At 42.8% G+C, this 15,992-nt stretch overlaps 1 protein-coding gene across 1 annotated transcript; it reads left to right on the top strand.

Annotated features, from left to right (window-relative positions):
- Positions 1-82: 82 nt before the first annotated feature.
- Positions 83-14,116, top strand: LOC106569111 (ATP-dependent RNA helicase A). Its single transcript, XM_045693665.1, has 12 exons — positions 83-1,013; positions 1,099-1,215; positions 1,323-1,444; positions 9,114-9,266; positions 9,567-9,727; positions 10,089-10,200; positions 10,372-10,533; positions 10,676-10,803; positions 10,962-11,179; positions 11,425-11,540; positions 11,683-11,883; positions 12,189-14,116. The coding sequence occupies exons 1-12, from the start codon at positions 828-830 to the stop codon at positions 12,325-12,327; spliced, it is 1,815 nt and encodes a 604-aa protein (XP_045549621.1). The 5' UTR covers positions 83-827; the 3' UTR covers positions 12,328-14,116.
- The last annotated feature ends 1,876 nt before the right edge of the window (positions 14,117-15,992 follow it).

Here is a 15,992-nt window from a genome sequence, read left to right as displayed (position 1 = left end):
GATCAAATGTGGTAGATTTAAGCCTAGGCAGACTGGTTGCCACAGCATTGGTTGCTACCCACATTGCTCTAGGTTTGGGGTTTTGAGTCCGGCAACTAGTCATCGTTCTGCCCATAGAGATCCTAATGACTAATTATGTGGGCCTACTGCCAGGGGGCTCTCTTTGGCTGGCTGTCTCCAGTAGTCCTAGCCAGGCAACGATTATCTCCTCTTCCTCTCTGGCCCCAGTTCGTGCTCATGACATGTCTGCAGTCTGAATGGTTTGTTTTTGCTAGCCGGCTCGTTTGAAGAAAGTATCTGGTGGAGCTTGAGTGTGTAAAATGAGCAACGTACAAATACAATTCGTACTAATTGTGTCATGTATTTAGCTAGCTGGTCATATCCATAATTTCCATGCAACATCCGTTAACGTTAGTACAGAAGCTTAAGCTTCTAAACGAGCTAACATTAGCTACGTCGAATAAATGAATACACATTAACGGAGTCCCCACATCGGTGATATTGTTAGTCAACTAGCTAGCTAAAATAGCATCCTGAGCTTGGATTTTCTTGTGCTTTCATCAATGTGCCCATTCAGACGTTTATCTGCACTCTCACTGGCTAGAATGGTCCCACCTGATCTCGCTTCCCTCTCTCGTCTGCCTTCCATATTTTACAACACGTATTTCCATTATTAGAGCGGTCATAAGACTATCTTGTCAATATAATAGACAATATTTGATAAAGTCAGTGTTCGACATTGCAGGCGACTGCCGACTGACTGATATACATAGAACAATGCGTCATAAATAACTCATTATTATTTGTAGGTCAGTCACAATTTACCTATGATACTTTACGGTTTTGATCCTCTCGAACACGGCCAATTAATCCTTGTTCCTACAGAGATCCACAAATCCGCCATGGCACACATCAAGAACTTCCTGTATGCTTGGTGTGGAAAGAAGAAACTTACATCCAGCTATGACATTCGAGGAGCTGGAAACAAAAACCGGCAGAAGTTTCTGTGTGAGGTCAGTTGTATTCTTTAAAATGTGTCTGCATCAGCAATGATCAGGTAAATAACATTCATATTTTGACCTATGTTCCTCTTCCAAGGTTAGTATTGAGGGATTCAACTACACTGGAATGGGGAACTCCACCAATAAGAAGGATGCACAGGCAAATGCTGCCAGAGACTTAGTCAATTATCTTGCCCAAGTCCAAGCCCTTGGGGTCAGCTATTAACATATTACACCTAATGCTTTTTTATCCTTCAAGATAAAACATTGTGTCATGCACATGTGGTGATAACGTATTAAAAATACATTTCATATTTATAGGTAAGTGTACCTGACTTCAGTGAGCCTAGCTGTGGGGGAGGAGAGGGTGATAAAGGCAACGTCGGCTTTGGAAGTCTTCCTCCAAGTGGACCTATCCCACCTCACCTGGTTGTGAAAGCTGAGCAAGGTATTATTTTATTTAACTAGGTGTAACAGTATTGCTTCCGTCCCTCTCCTCGCCCCTACCTGGGCTCGAACCAGGGACCCTCTACACACATCAACAACTGAAATGTTTAATCAAATCAACTATATGCACTGTTTGTCTGATGCTTTAAGCAAATTGTTTGATGAAATAATTAAGACACACAAATGACTAGAGGGAGTCTGACCGCAATTGATTTGATTGTGCCGGGCCTGGCTCAGACAGCGAGTGACTGGGTGACTAGCACCCGTTTTTTTCTCTCTCTTCCCTGCTGCAGCGACCACCACAATACACCAACAGTTTGTATCGCGCTGTCCGTGTTGCTGAAGCTGCAACATAATTACAGCCATTTCTGACTGAAAAGTTCTGTTACCGAAATCCCTAATTTGTTTCGGAAAACATTCCCGAATTCCCTCAAGCCTTGCACTCTTTACATGACACAGGTACGCATCTCATACACGTGACCAATAGGGCTTGACCTTTAGCCTTTCATAATTACATTAAAAAAATTTGCTTATAACAAACTCTGAACACCGTAACACATGTGACAGCAAAATTGGATGCAGAGGACGTGACAAAAAAATCAAAACGGGGGAATGTTTACTGGTTGCTCAGGAGGTAAAAGGGAAGTCAGATGTGTGGAATAAATTTCACTAGTTGTGGAAAATGCTGGAGATCAGGAAAGGTAAGGAGCAAGCACTGCGTGCATATTATCTGTGCCAAACAGGTGCTGTTAGACTACAATATCATTTTCCTGACCGGTTTGAACGATGTAAACAACACCAAATAAATTCTACGCATACTAGAGAGTCTGTTGTAAAACCTTTATTACAGCAAAGATCAAAAACAGTTGCATCCATTTGTGAATGCAATATCTGAAATGGAGCGCTTTTTCCCTCTTTATTGTGTACACTACTTATTCAATGGTCGCTTTATTTTACTTTAAAACTAAAATGCTTGATTGCATGTCAAATCATGATTGACTCGTATTCTGTGTAATGACATAAATGAATAAAATATTGATTGATACAGTAGCCTTTATAAGTATTGAAATATAGGCCTAAGTAAGTTACGGTATTAAGACTAAACAGGATGCGCTCTGAGGCCTACAGCTCGATGGTTATACAAGGCTGCTATACTAAGCTTACTAATGATAATAACATTACTTATTATTATAATAATGATGATGATGATGATAATGATAGTAATATTAACAAGAAGTAGATCAAGGAAAAATGAGGGTTATTGTTATATTATTTTTTATTTGGAACAGTGTAAACAACACTAAATCAATTAAAAATAATACCAGATAATTAAGTTGGGGTTTCCTCTCTCCTCACTTTTCTTACATAATATAACCATATACAATTTCAGTAGCACATGTCTTAGACTGATGGACTGTACCATCCCCACGGCCTCCACAATGGATCAGTCCACTCAGATGGGCACGTATCAGACAGGTGTCTTGTACACCATGATTTAAAAAATATATATTATTATTCTTTGTTTGCTACTGCTCGACTAAAGAAATCTCGGTCGATCAACAGCCTATCGACCAAACAATCGATCAGTCGACTAAATAGGGTCGGCCCTAAGCAGAAGACACATTGAATTGTTTTGATATTGTCATGTTAATATACAGTGCCTTCGGAAAGTATTCAAACTCTTGACTTATTCCATATTTTGTTACGTTACAACCTTATTCTAAAAGGGATTAAATAGTTATTTTCCCTCATCAATCTATGCACAATACCCCATAATGACAAAGCAAAAAATAGTTTTTAGAAATAAAAAAAACGGAAATATTACATTTACATAAGTATTCAGACCCTTTACTCAGTAAGTTGTTGATGCACCTTCGGCAGCGATTACAGCCTCGAGTCTTCTTGGGTATGACGCTACAAGCTTGGCACACCTGTATTTGGGGAATTTCTCCCATTCTTCTCTGCAGATCCTCATAAGCTCTGTCAGGTGGATGGGGAGCATCGCTGCACAGCTATTTTCAGGTCTTTCAAGAGATATTTGATCGGGTTCAAGTCCGGGCTCTGGCTAGGCCACTCAAGGACATTCAGAGACTTGTCCCGAAGCCACTCCGGCATTGTCTTGGCTGTGTGCTTAGGGGTATTGTCCTGTTGGAAGGTGAACCTTCACCCCAATCTGAGGTCCTGAGCGCTCTGGAGGAGGTTTTCATCAAGGAGCTTTCTGTACTTTGCTACGTTCATCTTTGCCTTGATCCTGACTAGTCTCCCAGTCCCTGCCGCTGAAAAACATCCCCACAGCATGATGCTGCCACCACCATGCTTCACTGTAGGTATGGCGCCAGGTTTCCTCCAGACGTGACGCTTGGCGTTCAGGCCGAAGAGTGCAATCTTGGTTTCATCAGACCAGATAATCTTGTTTCTCATGTTCTGAGTCAGTAGGTGCCTTTTGGCAAACTCTTAAGTGTGCTGTCATGTACCTTTTACTGAGGAGTGGCTTCCATCTGGCCACTCTACAATAAAGGCCTGATTGCTGGAGTGCTGCAGAGATGGTTGTCCTTCTGGAAGGTTCTCCCATCTCCACAAAGGAACTCTAGAGCTCTGTCAGAGTGAGCATCAGGTTCTGGGTCACCTCCCTTACCAAGGCCCTTCTCCCCCGATTGCTCAGTTTGGCCGGGCGGACAGCTCTAGGAAGAGTCTTAGTGGTTCCAAACTTTTTCCATTTAACAATGATGGAGGCCACTGTGTTCTTGGAGACCTTCAGTGCTGCAGACAATATTTGGTACCATTCCCCAGATCTGTGCCTCGATACAATCCTGTCCACCTACTCATCCAAGGGTTTTTCTTTATCTCTACTATTTTACACATTGTAGAATAATAGTGAAGATATCACAACTATGAAATAACACGTATGGAATCATGTAGTAACAAAAAGGTGTTAAACAAATCAAAATATATTTTAGATTCTTCAAAGTAGCCACCTTTTGCCTTGATGACAGCTTTGCACACTCTTGGCATTCTCTCAACCAGCTTCATGATGGAATGCTTTTCCAACAGTCTTGAAGGAGTTCCCACATATGCTGAGCACTTGGTGGCTGCTTTTCCTTCACTCTGCAGTCCAACTCATCCCAAACCATCTGAATCTGGTTGAGGTCAGGTGATTGTAGAGGCCAGGTCATCTAATGCAGCACTCCATCACTCTCCTTCTTGGTCAAATAGCACTTACACAGCCTGGAGGTGTGTTTTGGGTTGTTGTCCTGTTGAAAAACAAATGATAGTCCCACTAAGCGCAAACGAAATGGGATGGTGTATAGCTGCAGAATGCTGTGGTAGCCATGCTGGTTAGGTGTGCCTTGAATTCTAAATAAACCACAGGCAGTGTCACCAGCAAAGCATACCCACACCGTCACACCTCCTCTATTCATTACGGCATAAACAACACATTCGGAGATCATCCATTCACCTACTCTGAGTCTCACAGTGACACAGCGGTTGGAACCAAAAATCTCAAATTTGGACTCATCAGACCAAAGAACAGATTTCCACCGGTCTAATGTCCAATGCTCATGTTTCTTGGCCCAAGCAAGTCTCTTCTTCTTATTGGTGTCCTTTAGTAGTGGTTTCTCTGCAGCAATTCGACCATGAAGGCCTGATTCACGCAGTCTCCTCTGAACAGTTGATGTTGAGATGTGTCTGTTACTTGAACTCTGTGAAGCATTTATTTGGGATGAAATTTCTGAGGCTGGTAACTAATGAACTTATCCTCTGCAGCAGAGGTAACTCTGTGTCTTCCTTTCCTGTGGCCGTCCTCATGAGAGCCAGTTTCATCATAGCGCTTGATGGTTTTTATGACTGCACTTGAAGAAACTTTCAAAGTTCTTGACATTTTCAAGATTGACTGACCTTCATGTCTTAAAGTAATGATGGACTGTCGTTTCTCTTTGCTTAGTTGAGCTGTTCTTGCCATAATATGTACTTGTTTTTTTATCAAATAGGGCTATCTTCTGGATACCACCCCAACCATGTCACAACATAACTGATTGGCTCAAACACATTAAGAAGGAAAGAAAATCCACAAATTAACTTTGAACAAAGCACACCTGTTAAGCTGGTTTAGAGAATCCCAAGAGTGTGCAAAGCTGTCATCAAGGCAAAGGGTGGCTACTTTGACTAATCTAAAATATACACTGCTCAAAAAAATAAAGGGAACACTTAAACAACACATCCTAGATCTGAATGAAAGAAATAATCTTATTAAATACTTTTTTCTTTACATAGTTGAATGTGCTGACAACAAAATCACACAAAAATAATCAATGGAAATCCAATTTATCAACCCATGGAGGTCTGGATTTGGAGTCACACTCAAAAGTAAAGTGGAAAATCACACTACAGGCTGATCCAACTTTGATGTAATGTCCTTAAAACAAGTCAAAATGAGGCTCAGTAGTGTGTGTGGCCTCCACGTGCCTGTATGACCTCCCTACAACGCCTGGGCATGCTCCTGATGAGGTAGCGGATGGTCTCCTGAGGGATCTCCTCCCAGACCTGGACTAAAGCATCCGCCAACTCCTGGACAGTCTGTGGTGCAACATGGCGTTGGTGGATGGAGCGAGACATGATGTCCCAGATGTGATCAATTGGATTCAGGTCTGGGGAACGGGCAGGCCAGTCCATAGCATCAATGCCTTCCTCTTGCAGGAACTGCTGACACACTCCAGCCACATGAGGTCTAGCATTGTCTTGCATTAGGAGGAACCCAGGGCCAACCGCACCAGCATATGGTCTCACAAGGGATCTGAGGATCTCATCTCGGTACCTAATGGCAGTCAGGCTACCTCTGGCGAGCACATGGAGGGCTGTGCGGCCCCCCAAAGAAATGCCACCCCACACCATGACTGACCCACCGCCAAACCGGTCATGCTGTAGGATGTTGCAGGCAGCAGAATGTTCTCCACGGCGTCTCCAGACTCTGTCACGTCTGTCACGTGCTCAGTGTGAACCTGCTTTCATCTGTGAAGAGCACAGGGCGCCAGTGGCGAATTTGCCAATCTTGGTGTTCTCTGGCAAATGCCAGACGTCCTGCACGGTGTTGGGCTGTAAGCACAACCCCCACCTGTGGACGTCGGGCCCTCATACTACCCTCATGGAGTCTGTTTCTGACCGTTTGAGCAGACACATGCACATTTGTGGCCTGCTGGAGGTCATTTTGCAGGGCTCTGGCAGTGCTCCTCCTGCTCCTCCTTGCACAAAGGCGGAGGTAGCGGTCCTGCTGCTGGGTTGTTGCCCTCCTACGGCCTCCTCCACGTCTCCTGATGTACTGGCCTGTCTCCTGGTAGCGCCTCCATGCTCTGGACACTACGCTGACAGACACAGCAAACCTTCTTGCCACAGCTCGCATTGATGTGCCATCCTGGATGAGCTGCACTACCTGAGCCACTTGTGTGGGTTGTAGACTCCGTCTCATGCTACCACTAGAGTGAAAGCACCGCCAGCATTCAAAAGTGACCAAAACATCAGCCAGGAAGCATAGGAACTGAGAAGTGGTCTGTGGTCACCACCTGCTGAACCACTCCTTTATTGGGGGTGTCTTGCTTATTGCCTATAATTTCCACCTGTTGTCTATTCCATTTGCACAACAGCATGTGAAATGTATTGTCAATCAGTGTTGCTTCCTAAGTGGACAGTTTGATTTCACAGAAGTGTGATTGACTTGGAGTTACATTGTGTTGTTTAAGTGTTCCCTTATTTTTTTGAGCAGTATATTTTGATTTGTTTAACACTTTTTTTTTGGTTACTACACTTACTACACTTACTATTCTACAATGTAAAACATTCAGAAAAACCCTGGAATGAGTAGGTGTGTATAAACTTTTGACTGGTACTGTATTTCAAAATGAAAATCAAATTTACTAGCCTAACTTTGTAGGCCGCATGTGCTGCACCAGAATCACATGTTCTCTCCCTGCTTTATCAAGATTTGAACGATTTGCATATTCCAGTCCATATAATACATTACAGTAATACAGTTCCCGATCAAAAGGATTAGCCTACTGGAGCTAGTTTAATATATTTACCCAAGACAGCATATACAGTCCCTTTGGAAAGTACTCAGACCCATTGACTTTTTCCACATTTTGTTACGTTACAGTCTTATTCTAAAATTGGTTAAATAAATGTTTTCCCTCAATCTGCACACAATACTCCATAATGACAGAGCGAAAAAATTGCAACAAAAAATCCCTCTTATTTACATAAGTATTCAGACCCTTTACTATGAAACATGAAATGGAGTTCAGGTGCATCCTGTTTCCATTGATCATCCTTGATATTTCTCCAACTCGATTGGAGTCCACCTGTGGTAAATTCAATTGATTGGACATACACCTGTCTATCTAAGGTCCCACAGTTGACAGTGCATGTCAGAGCAAAAACCAAGCCATGAGGTTGAAGGAATTGTCCGTGGAGCTCCGAGACAGGATTGTGTCGAGGCACAGATCTGGGGAAGGGTACCCAAACAATTCTGCAGCATTGAAGGTCCCCAAGAACACAGTGGTCTCCATCATTCTTAAATGGAAGAAGTTTGGAACCACCAAGACTTCCTAGAGCTGGCCACGCTGCCAAACTGAGCAATCAGGGAGAAGGGCCTTGGTCAGGGAGGTGGCCAAGTACCCGATGGGAGAACATTCCAGAAGGACAACCATCTCTGCAGCACTCCAGCAATCAGGCCTTTATGGTAGAGTGGACAGACAGAAGCCACTCCTCAGTAAAAGGCACATGACAGCCAGATTGGAGTTTGCCGAACTGGGACGAATTTTCAACCTTCCAAACAGGACAATGACGCTAAGCACACAGCCAAGACAACGCAGGAGTGGCTTTGGGACAAGTCTCTCAATGTCCTTGAGTGGCCCAGCCAGAGCTCGGACTTGAACCCGATCAAACATGTCTGGAGAGACCTGAAAACAGCTGTACAGCAACGCTCCCCATCCAACCTGACAGCTTGAGAGGATCTGAAGATAAGAATGGGATAAACTCCCCAAATACAGGTGTGCCAAGCTTGTAGCGTCATACCCAAGAAGACTCGAGGCTGTAATCGCTGCCAAAGGTGCTTCAACAAAGTACTGAGTAAAGGGTCTGAATACTTATGTAAGTGCGATATTTCAGTTTTCTTAAAAAAACAGTTTTTGCTTTGTCATTAAGGGGTATTGTGTGTAGATTGATGAGGAAAAAATACAATTTAATCAATTTTAGAATACGGCTGTAACAAAATGTGGGAAAAGTTAAGGGGTCTGAATAGTTTCCGAATGCACTGTAGTTAGCTACGTCTATGGGATTTTATTTTTCTGTCGTGCGTAATGTGCAGTAGCGTGCGTGTGTGTGTGTATCAGATAACGGCACAATCATTTGGTATATTTTGGGCTTGGGCTCATTAACTGAGCCATACATTAAATACATCTAGTGTCAGGCTTAAATTTTCTATCAAAGCTCTAACAACCTCCAGGCCAATTGTATATGCTTTATAATGCTTTTGAATGACACTTCCGGTTTTGGTAGGAAATACCGGGTTACCTGGGAGAAAAGTGATTTATTCTCGGGATGGAACGTTTGTAAAATACCGGCAAAATATTCAACCCTACTAATGACCGCCCATGATGGTGTGTTTTCTCTTAGGGAGAAAGTGAAGCTGTTCATGTCTCACAACAACATGACCAACTACACCATGGTCTGGGACTCCAAAACCAACCTGGAGCAGAGGAAGGGTCGGGCCGGCCGCATCCAGGCTGGCTTCTGCTTTTATCTGTGTAGCAGAGCATGCTTTGACAAGTGCGTCTCTGAACTGCAACCTTTATTGAATTAAAGAGATGCCAAACGTCTGTGCCTGTATTCAAAAAGCCTCTCAGAGTAGGAGTGCTGATCTCGGATCAGGTCCCCCCTTCCATGTAAACATATTAATTATGATGTAAAAGGCTAAACTGATCAGCACTACAACTCTGAGCTGCTTTATGGATATGGGCCCTGTTTATTCACTCTTATCCTTGTATGTCAAACTATGAGTTTGATTTGAAAAACACAAGTGAAGAATGTATGCCTCTGCTTCTGTGCTTACCCTTTTCTTCATTCCAGACTGGAGACCCATATGACCCCTGAGGTATTCCGTACTCCTCTCCATGAGGTAGCCCTGAGCATCAAGCCGCTGAGACTAGGATCCATTGGCCATTTATTTTCCAAGGCCATCGAGCCCCCTCCCCTGGGCGCAGTTATCGAGGCAGAATACACACTGAAAGGTTAGTCTTTTAGCTTTGACCTTAAAGCTAGAACCCTTAGTTGCTACATCCATTTTTGGACTGATAAATGAATGTATATTAAACACATTGATTCTTACAGAATAAAACTACAATGTTGACATCATGGATGGTCAGTCCTTGCATCCATAGCTCTGTCTATGAATTTGATTGGTTACATTTCTCCAGACCCATCCATCAGCTTTATACCAACAGAGGGGTAACCGCTTTATTGTTTCTATTGAGGTTCTAGCTTTAATAGATTGTTTTTTCCTCAAGTTCTAAATGAGGCCCATTGTTGTAAGCATTACCAACAACCTTGAATAGTGTTGGCATTTACGGTTCTTCAATATTTGTCTACTAGAACTGGATACCTTGGACACAAATGACGAGTTGACTCCACTTGGTCGGATCCTTGCAAAGCTTCCAATCGAGCCACAGCTGGGAAAGATGATGAGTATGGGCTGCATATTCAAGTGAGTGCTGCATCAGAAGTCATGCATGAATTTAGTAAAATCCTTCCCTAAGATACTATCCTTCCTTAAGATACTATTCCATATTGACAAATCGCTATACACATACACTGTTTTATGTTTCCAATGAGAAATGGTTTCAGTAGTTGGTGCTTTCTCTGCTCTGCTTTCTAGTGTTGGAGATGCAGTGTGCACCATCTCCGCAGCGTCATGCTTCCCAGAGCCCTTCATCAATGATGGCAAGCGCTTGCACTACGTGCACCGTAACTTTGCTGGTACCCGCTTCTCAGACCACGTGACACTGCTGTCAGTCTTCCAGGCTTGGGACGATGTGAGGTGAGTCCTGGCTTCATAGAAACATGCAACATGTACATCTAGAAAACAACCAATCCCCTCTTATGGATTAGATTGAAACACTCCTATTCTCTCTCACTACCTGGAAAATTAAGGTTAGAAAGGCTTGTTAACTTCATTGTAGAACGGGAGGTGAGGATGCGGAGTCCAGATTCTGTGAACACAAGAGGCTCAACATGTCCACACTAAGGATGACCTGGGAGGCCAAAGTGCAGCTGAAGGAGATCCTCATCAACTCTGGCTTCCCTGAGGGTAAATTGTCTGTCTCAAATGCCCTATGGGTCCTGGGCAAAAGTGGTGCACTTTATTGGGTATAGGGTGCTATGTGAACAACACAATTTGTTTAGCTGTATTGGCATAATTTACAATCACATCTGAAATAGTTTACTGTTTTTTTGTCTTTTTATAAGAGTGCTTGATGACACAGATGTTCAACAACGTTGGACCTGACAACCACCTTGACGTGGTCATCTCTCTCCTGACATACGGCTCCTATCCCAACGTGTGCTACCACAAGGAGAAGAGGAAGATTCTCACCACTGAGGGGTGCAATGCCCTCATCCATAACTGCGCCTTCAGCAGCCAGGACATAACCTACCCATCACCGTTCTTTGTCTTTAGCGAAAAGGTATGATCTCAAATTAGAAGTTGTCGATGTCTACATAATATGAATATACTGGTGTGTCATCGGTTTTACTATTCTATAGGTTGTGTACCGGTTATTTATATGCTTAAATGTGAGCTAACGGGGTCCCTGTCAGTGTTCGATGACAATCTATTATTGTAAATTGGTGTACAATTCAGTCTGACTGCACGCAACCAGTTAACACTACTACTACAATTCATGACCACTCGTCTTTTGTTTTCCACCAGATCCGGACTCGAGCCATCTCCGCCAAAGGAATGACACTAGTCAGCCCACTCCAGCTGATCTTATTTGCCTCCAAGAAAATCACATCAAACGGGGAAATCATTGAGCTGGATGATTGGTGAGTGTAGCTACCATCTTTAAAGTGGTGCAATAGTGGAAACATGGTTTTTCCTGCATATTTACTTAGAATACTTCAAAGGGTTTTAGATTAAGCATCAATTGTGAGGTGAAGCAAATAAAACCACCATCTGTATTTACAGGATCAAACTGAAGATACCTCATGATGTGGCTGGCTGCATAGCTGCATTGAGGGCTGGAATGGAGGCCCTTGTTGTGGAAGTCATCAAAGACCCTGAGTACATCAGACAGCTGGACCCCACAAACGAGCGCATGCTCAACATCATCCGCCAAATCTCCAAGCCCTCCGCAGCCGGGCTTAACCTTATGGTCAACAATCTACGGTAAGATCAACATGACTGACTTCTCAGCTCAGGGTAGTAGGAAAATATCGAGATTCTGTCCCAAATGGCACCCTTTTCACTACATAGTGCACTACTTTTGACCAAAGCTCTAGCAGCCATAGTCCGATAAACATGACATAACATACATACTTGTAGTGGCATTATTGGATTAGTTTATTCTCTGTAGGTTATCAACATTTGTGCACGGTATGATCTACTCCACTCGGTGAGTAATACCACAGCATATTACTTTTTGTTTTGAATACCAAATGCAGCTGGTTTACATGTTTTTCTGTCTTTATCAGTTTTGGCGATGGTCTATGTCCTCGTAAAATGGGCAGGTTTGATGGAAGTGGAGGAGGGTACAGAGGAGGTGTAAGTAACAGAGGAAGCGGTGGCGGATACCGTGGAGGTGGTGGATACAGGGAGGGTCAGGGATATTAGAGCATGTAACTTTTTGGATGTTGTATATAAAAATGCATAATATGTTTGTTTATTTTACTGTAATATTAGAAAAATGTCTAAGGATGTTTTGTTTTAGTTGTGCATTGTGTGACACCCCACCACCACCACCACTATGAAGTCAAGGTTATTGGCCCACATATTTACATTTACGTCATTTAGCAGACGCTCTTATCTAGAGCGACTTACAAATTGGTCCATTCACCTTATGATATCCAGTGGACAACCACTTTACAATAGTACATCTATATCTTTTTTTTAGAGGTGGGGTTTCAGGTGTGATAAATGAACAATTTTAAGTCTTTGCTATATGGATCATCCATTCTCTGTATTGTCTTTTAGACCGACTCATTGGATTAGTTAGTGTTAAATATTTCATTTCATGAGCTTCATTTTGTCAGTGATAACTTAAAGATGATCATTAAAGAAATCAATTCAATAAAATACTTTTCTCCAACACCGCAAGATTTCCTTGGCATTTCCGCTGAAGGCACAAAAAGGAGCACAATTTTGACAAAACGATTTAATTAATTGTTCATATAAAGTGCACATTTATGTGGCCAGTGCATAAAGAAAGCATTTAAATGGACATGAACACAAGAAAAATAATCGACTTAAGTAGTAACATCTGTTACATGGGAAGATACTGAGCAAACAGCTACATTCAATAGTGAATTGTCTGTCAAAGGTCTGGTTACTTAAACTTGTTTTAACCATTGTGTACAACACATTTACGCTGCAATCCTAGACTCAGGAATCCACCCACATTTTGTGCAGCAAGCCAACATCGCCCTTGGTGTTGTACTCCAGTTTGTTGGTGGTGATCTCCAAGCTGAGTTTCTGCAGGGCCTTGGAAAGATGATCTGTCTCGTTCTTGTTGCCACTGGCTGTCTGCTCCAGGTCCTCACTCACTTTGTACAGATTGTCAGGAACAACAATGGTCACGCCATACCCGTGGTTATCATGAATGTGGTTGTTGGTGAGCTTCAGCTGGGGCTGAGGGAGAAGCTGAATAGAAAGCACATTTCATGTTACTGATCAATCCTTGGTTTTCTGCTTGAGTCGACATAGACATAAGTGAGTTTGTACACTATTTTCACTAAGGTGAAGCTTACAGCGTACACCTATTTAAATTGGTCTGCTTAACTATGCCACATTTATTACACTTACTACAACACTCACAGATGTATCATGCTGCTGACAATCTAGGGTTCCTCCTAGCTTTAGTTGATTCATTTCCCCAGAATCACCACTTTCCCAAGAGTAAGCGGCGAAGAGAGAGGTTTTACTCCACCCAAAATCTGTCCACAAAAACACCCACGAAGTGAGGAATTTTTGTATGGAGGTCAATGACTGTTAAAATGTAAATACCAATTTCCTAAGTAAGGCTTATTTGATCAAATAGAAGTTTCATAATGGTTAGGTTGTTACGAATGCACTGATAAAAGTGGACGCACGTGGCATTTTGACAACTTTGAAAAAAACAACTATAGGCGTTGTGCATGTTGTCATAACGGACATCTTGTATATAACCCGTTTTAGCATGGACATTGTCATCGAGGACTTCCATAATTTAAAAGTAGTAAACTGAGTCGGGATTCCTATGAGTTGGGAGCAATCAGCCAATTAAGAAAATTGGCCGCTTCAAAATGGAGATAGCCTCAATGGCGCTGCCCATGCTATCACAGATGCTATAATGGCAAAGATACAAAGATGAGTCCTCTATCCATCTCTATGGCTTGAAAGTTCATATGCGTATCTGCCCTCTCATTGGCTAGAAGGGTCTCACCTGAGGACATATTTCCATTGTTAGAGCGGCACTTGACTGTCTTGTCAATATACAGTGAGGGAAAAAAGTATTTGATCCCCTGCTGATTTTGTACGTTTGCCCACTGACAAAGAAATGATCAGTCTATAATTTTAATGGTAGGTTATTTGAACAGTGAGAGACAGAATAACAACAAAAGAATCCAGAAAAACGCATGTCAAAAATGTTATAAATTGATTTGCATTTTAATGAGGGAAATAAGTATTTGACCCCCTCTCAATCAGAAAGATTTCTGGCTCCCAGGTGTCTTTTATACAGGTAACGAGCTGAGATTAGGAGCACACTCTTAAAGGAAGTGCTCCTAATCTCAGCTTGTTACCTGTATAATAGACACCTGTCCACAGAAGCAATCAATCAGATTCCAAACTCTCCACCATGGCCAAGACCACAGAGCTCTCCAAGGATGTCAGGGACAAGATTGTAGACCTACACAAGGCTGGAATGGGCTACAAGACCATCGCCAAGCAGCTTGGTGAGAAGGTGACAACAGTTGGTGCGATTATTCGCAAATGGAAGAAACACAAAAGAACTGTCAATCTCCCTCGGCCTGGGGCTCCATGCAAGATCTCACCTCGTGGAGTTGCAATGATCATGAGAACGGTGAGGAATCAGCCCAGAACTACACGGGAGGATCTTGTCAATGATCTCAAGGCAGCTGGGACCACAGTCACCAAGAAAACAATTGATAACACACTACGCTGTGAAGGACTGAAATCCTGCAGCGCCTGCAAGTTCCCCCTGCTCAAGAAAGCACATATACATGCCCGTCTGAAGTTTGCCAATGAACATCTGAATGACGCAGAGGACAACTGGTGAAAGTGTTGTGGTCAGATGAGACCAAAATGGAGCTCTTTGGCATCAACTCAACTCGCCGTGTTTGGAGGAGGAGGAATGCTGCCTATGACCCCAAGAACACCATCAAACATGGAGGTGGAAACATTATGCTTTGGAGGTGTTTTTCTGCTAAGGGGACAGGACAACTTCACCGCATCAAAGGGACGATGGACGGGGCCATGTACCGTCAAATCTTGGGTGAGAACCTCCTTCCCTCAGCCAGGGCATTGAAAATGGGTCGTGGATGGGTATTCCAGCATGACAATGACCCAAAACACACGGCCAAGGCAACAAAGGAGTGGCTCAAGAAGAAGCACATTAAGGTCCTGGAGTTGCCTAGCCAGTCTCCAGACCTTAATCCCATAGAAAATCTGTGGAGGGAGCTGAAGGTTCGAGTTGCCAAACGTCAGCCTCGAAACCTTAATGACTTGGAGAAGATCTGCAAAGAGGAGTGGGACAAAATCCCTCCTGAGATGTGTGCAAACCTGGTGGCCAACTACAAGAAACATCTGACCTCTGTGATTGCCAACAAGGGTTTTGCCACCAAGTACTAAGTAATGTTTTGCAGAGGGGTCAAATACTTATTTCCCTCATTAAAATGCAAATCACTTTATATCATTTTTGACATGCGTTTTTCTGGATTTTTTTGTTGTTATTCTGTCTCTCACTGTTCAAATAAACCTACCATTAAAATTATCGACTGATCATTTCTTTGTCAGTGGGCAAACGTACAAAATCAGCAGGGGATCAAATACTTTTTTCCCCTCACTGTAATACATAATCTTTGCTTTCCCTTAAAGCTGCAATATGTAAACTTTTTGGGCGACTGATAGAATAATTTCTATGTTTAAGATAATGACTAAAGTATTCCACCCTGAAACCATATAATTGTATGAAATGTGTAAGAGTCATAAGTCAATAATGTGTGTGACTAGGCCATTGTGTTACTATTTCGCAATATGAGCTGTGTATATTTGAGACACTC

The sequence above is a fragment of the Salmo salar genome, chromosome ssa14 (genome assembly GCF_905237065.1).
Source record: "Salmo salar chromosome ssa14, Ssal_v3.1, whole genome shotgun sequence".
NCBI classification, from domain to species: domain Eukaryota; kingdom Metazoa; phylum Chordata; class Actinopteri; order Salmoniformes; family Salmonidae; genus Salmo; species Salmo salar.
The sequence above is the reverse complement of the archived record's forward strand: the minus strand, read 5'-3'. Positions and strand labels throughout refer to the sequence as shown.

Bases quoted from the DNA above. Each gene is read 5' to 3' on its own strand.
- LOC106569111 (XM_045693665.1), top strand. From the start codon at position 828: ATGATACTTTACGGTTTTGATCCTCTCGAACACGGCCAATTAATCCTT. The intron at 9,267-9,566 runs GTGCGTCTCTGA...TCTTCATTCCAG, and splicing joins AGCAGAGCATGCTTTGACAA to ACTGGAGACCCATATGACCC. The intron at 9,728-10,088 runs GTTAGTCTTTTA...TTTGTCTACTAG, and splicing joins GGCAGAATACACACTGAAAG to AACTGGATACCTTGGACACA.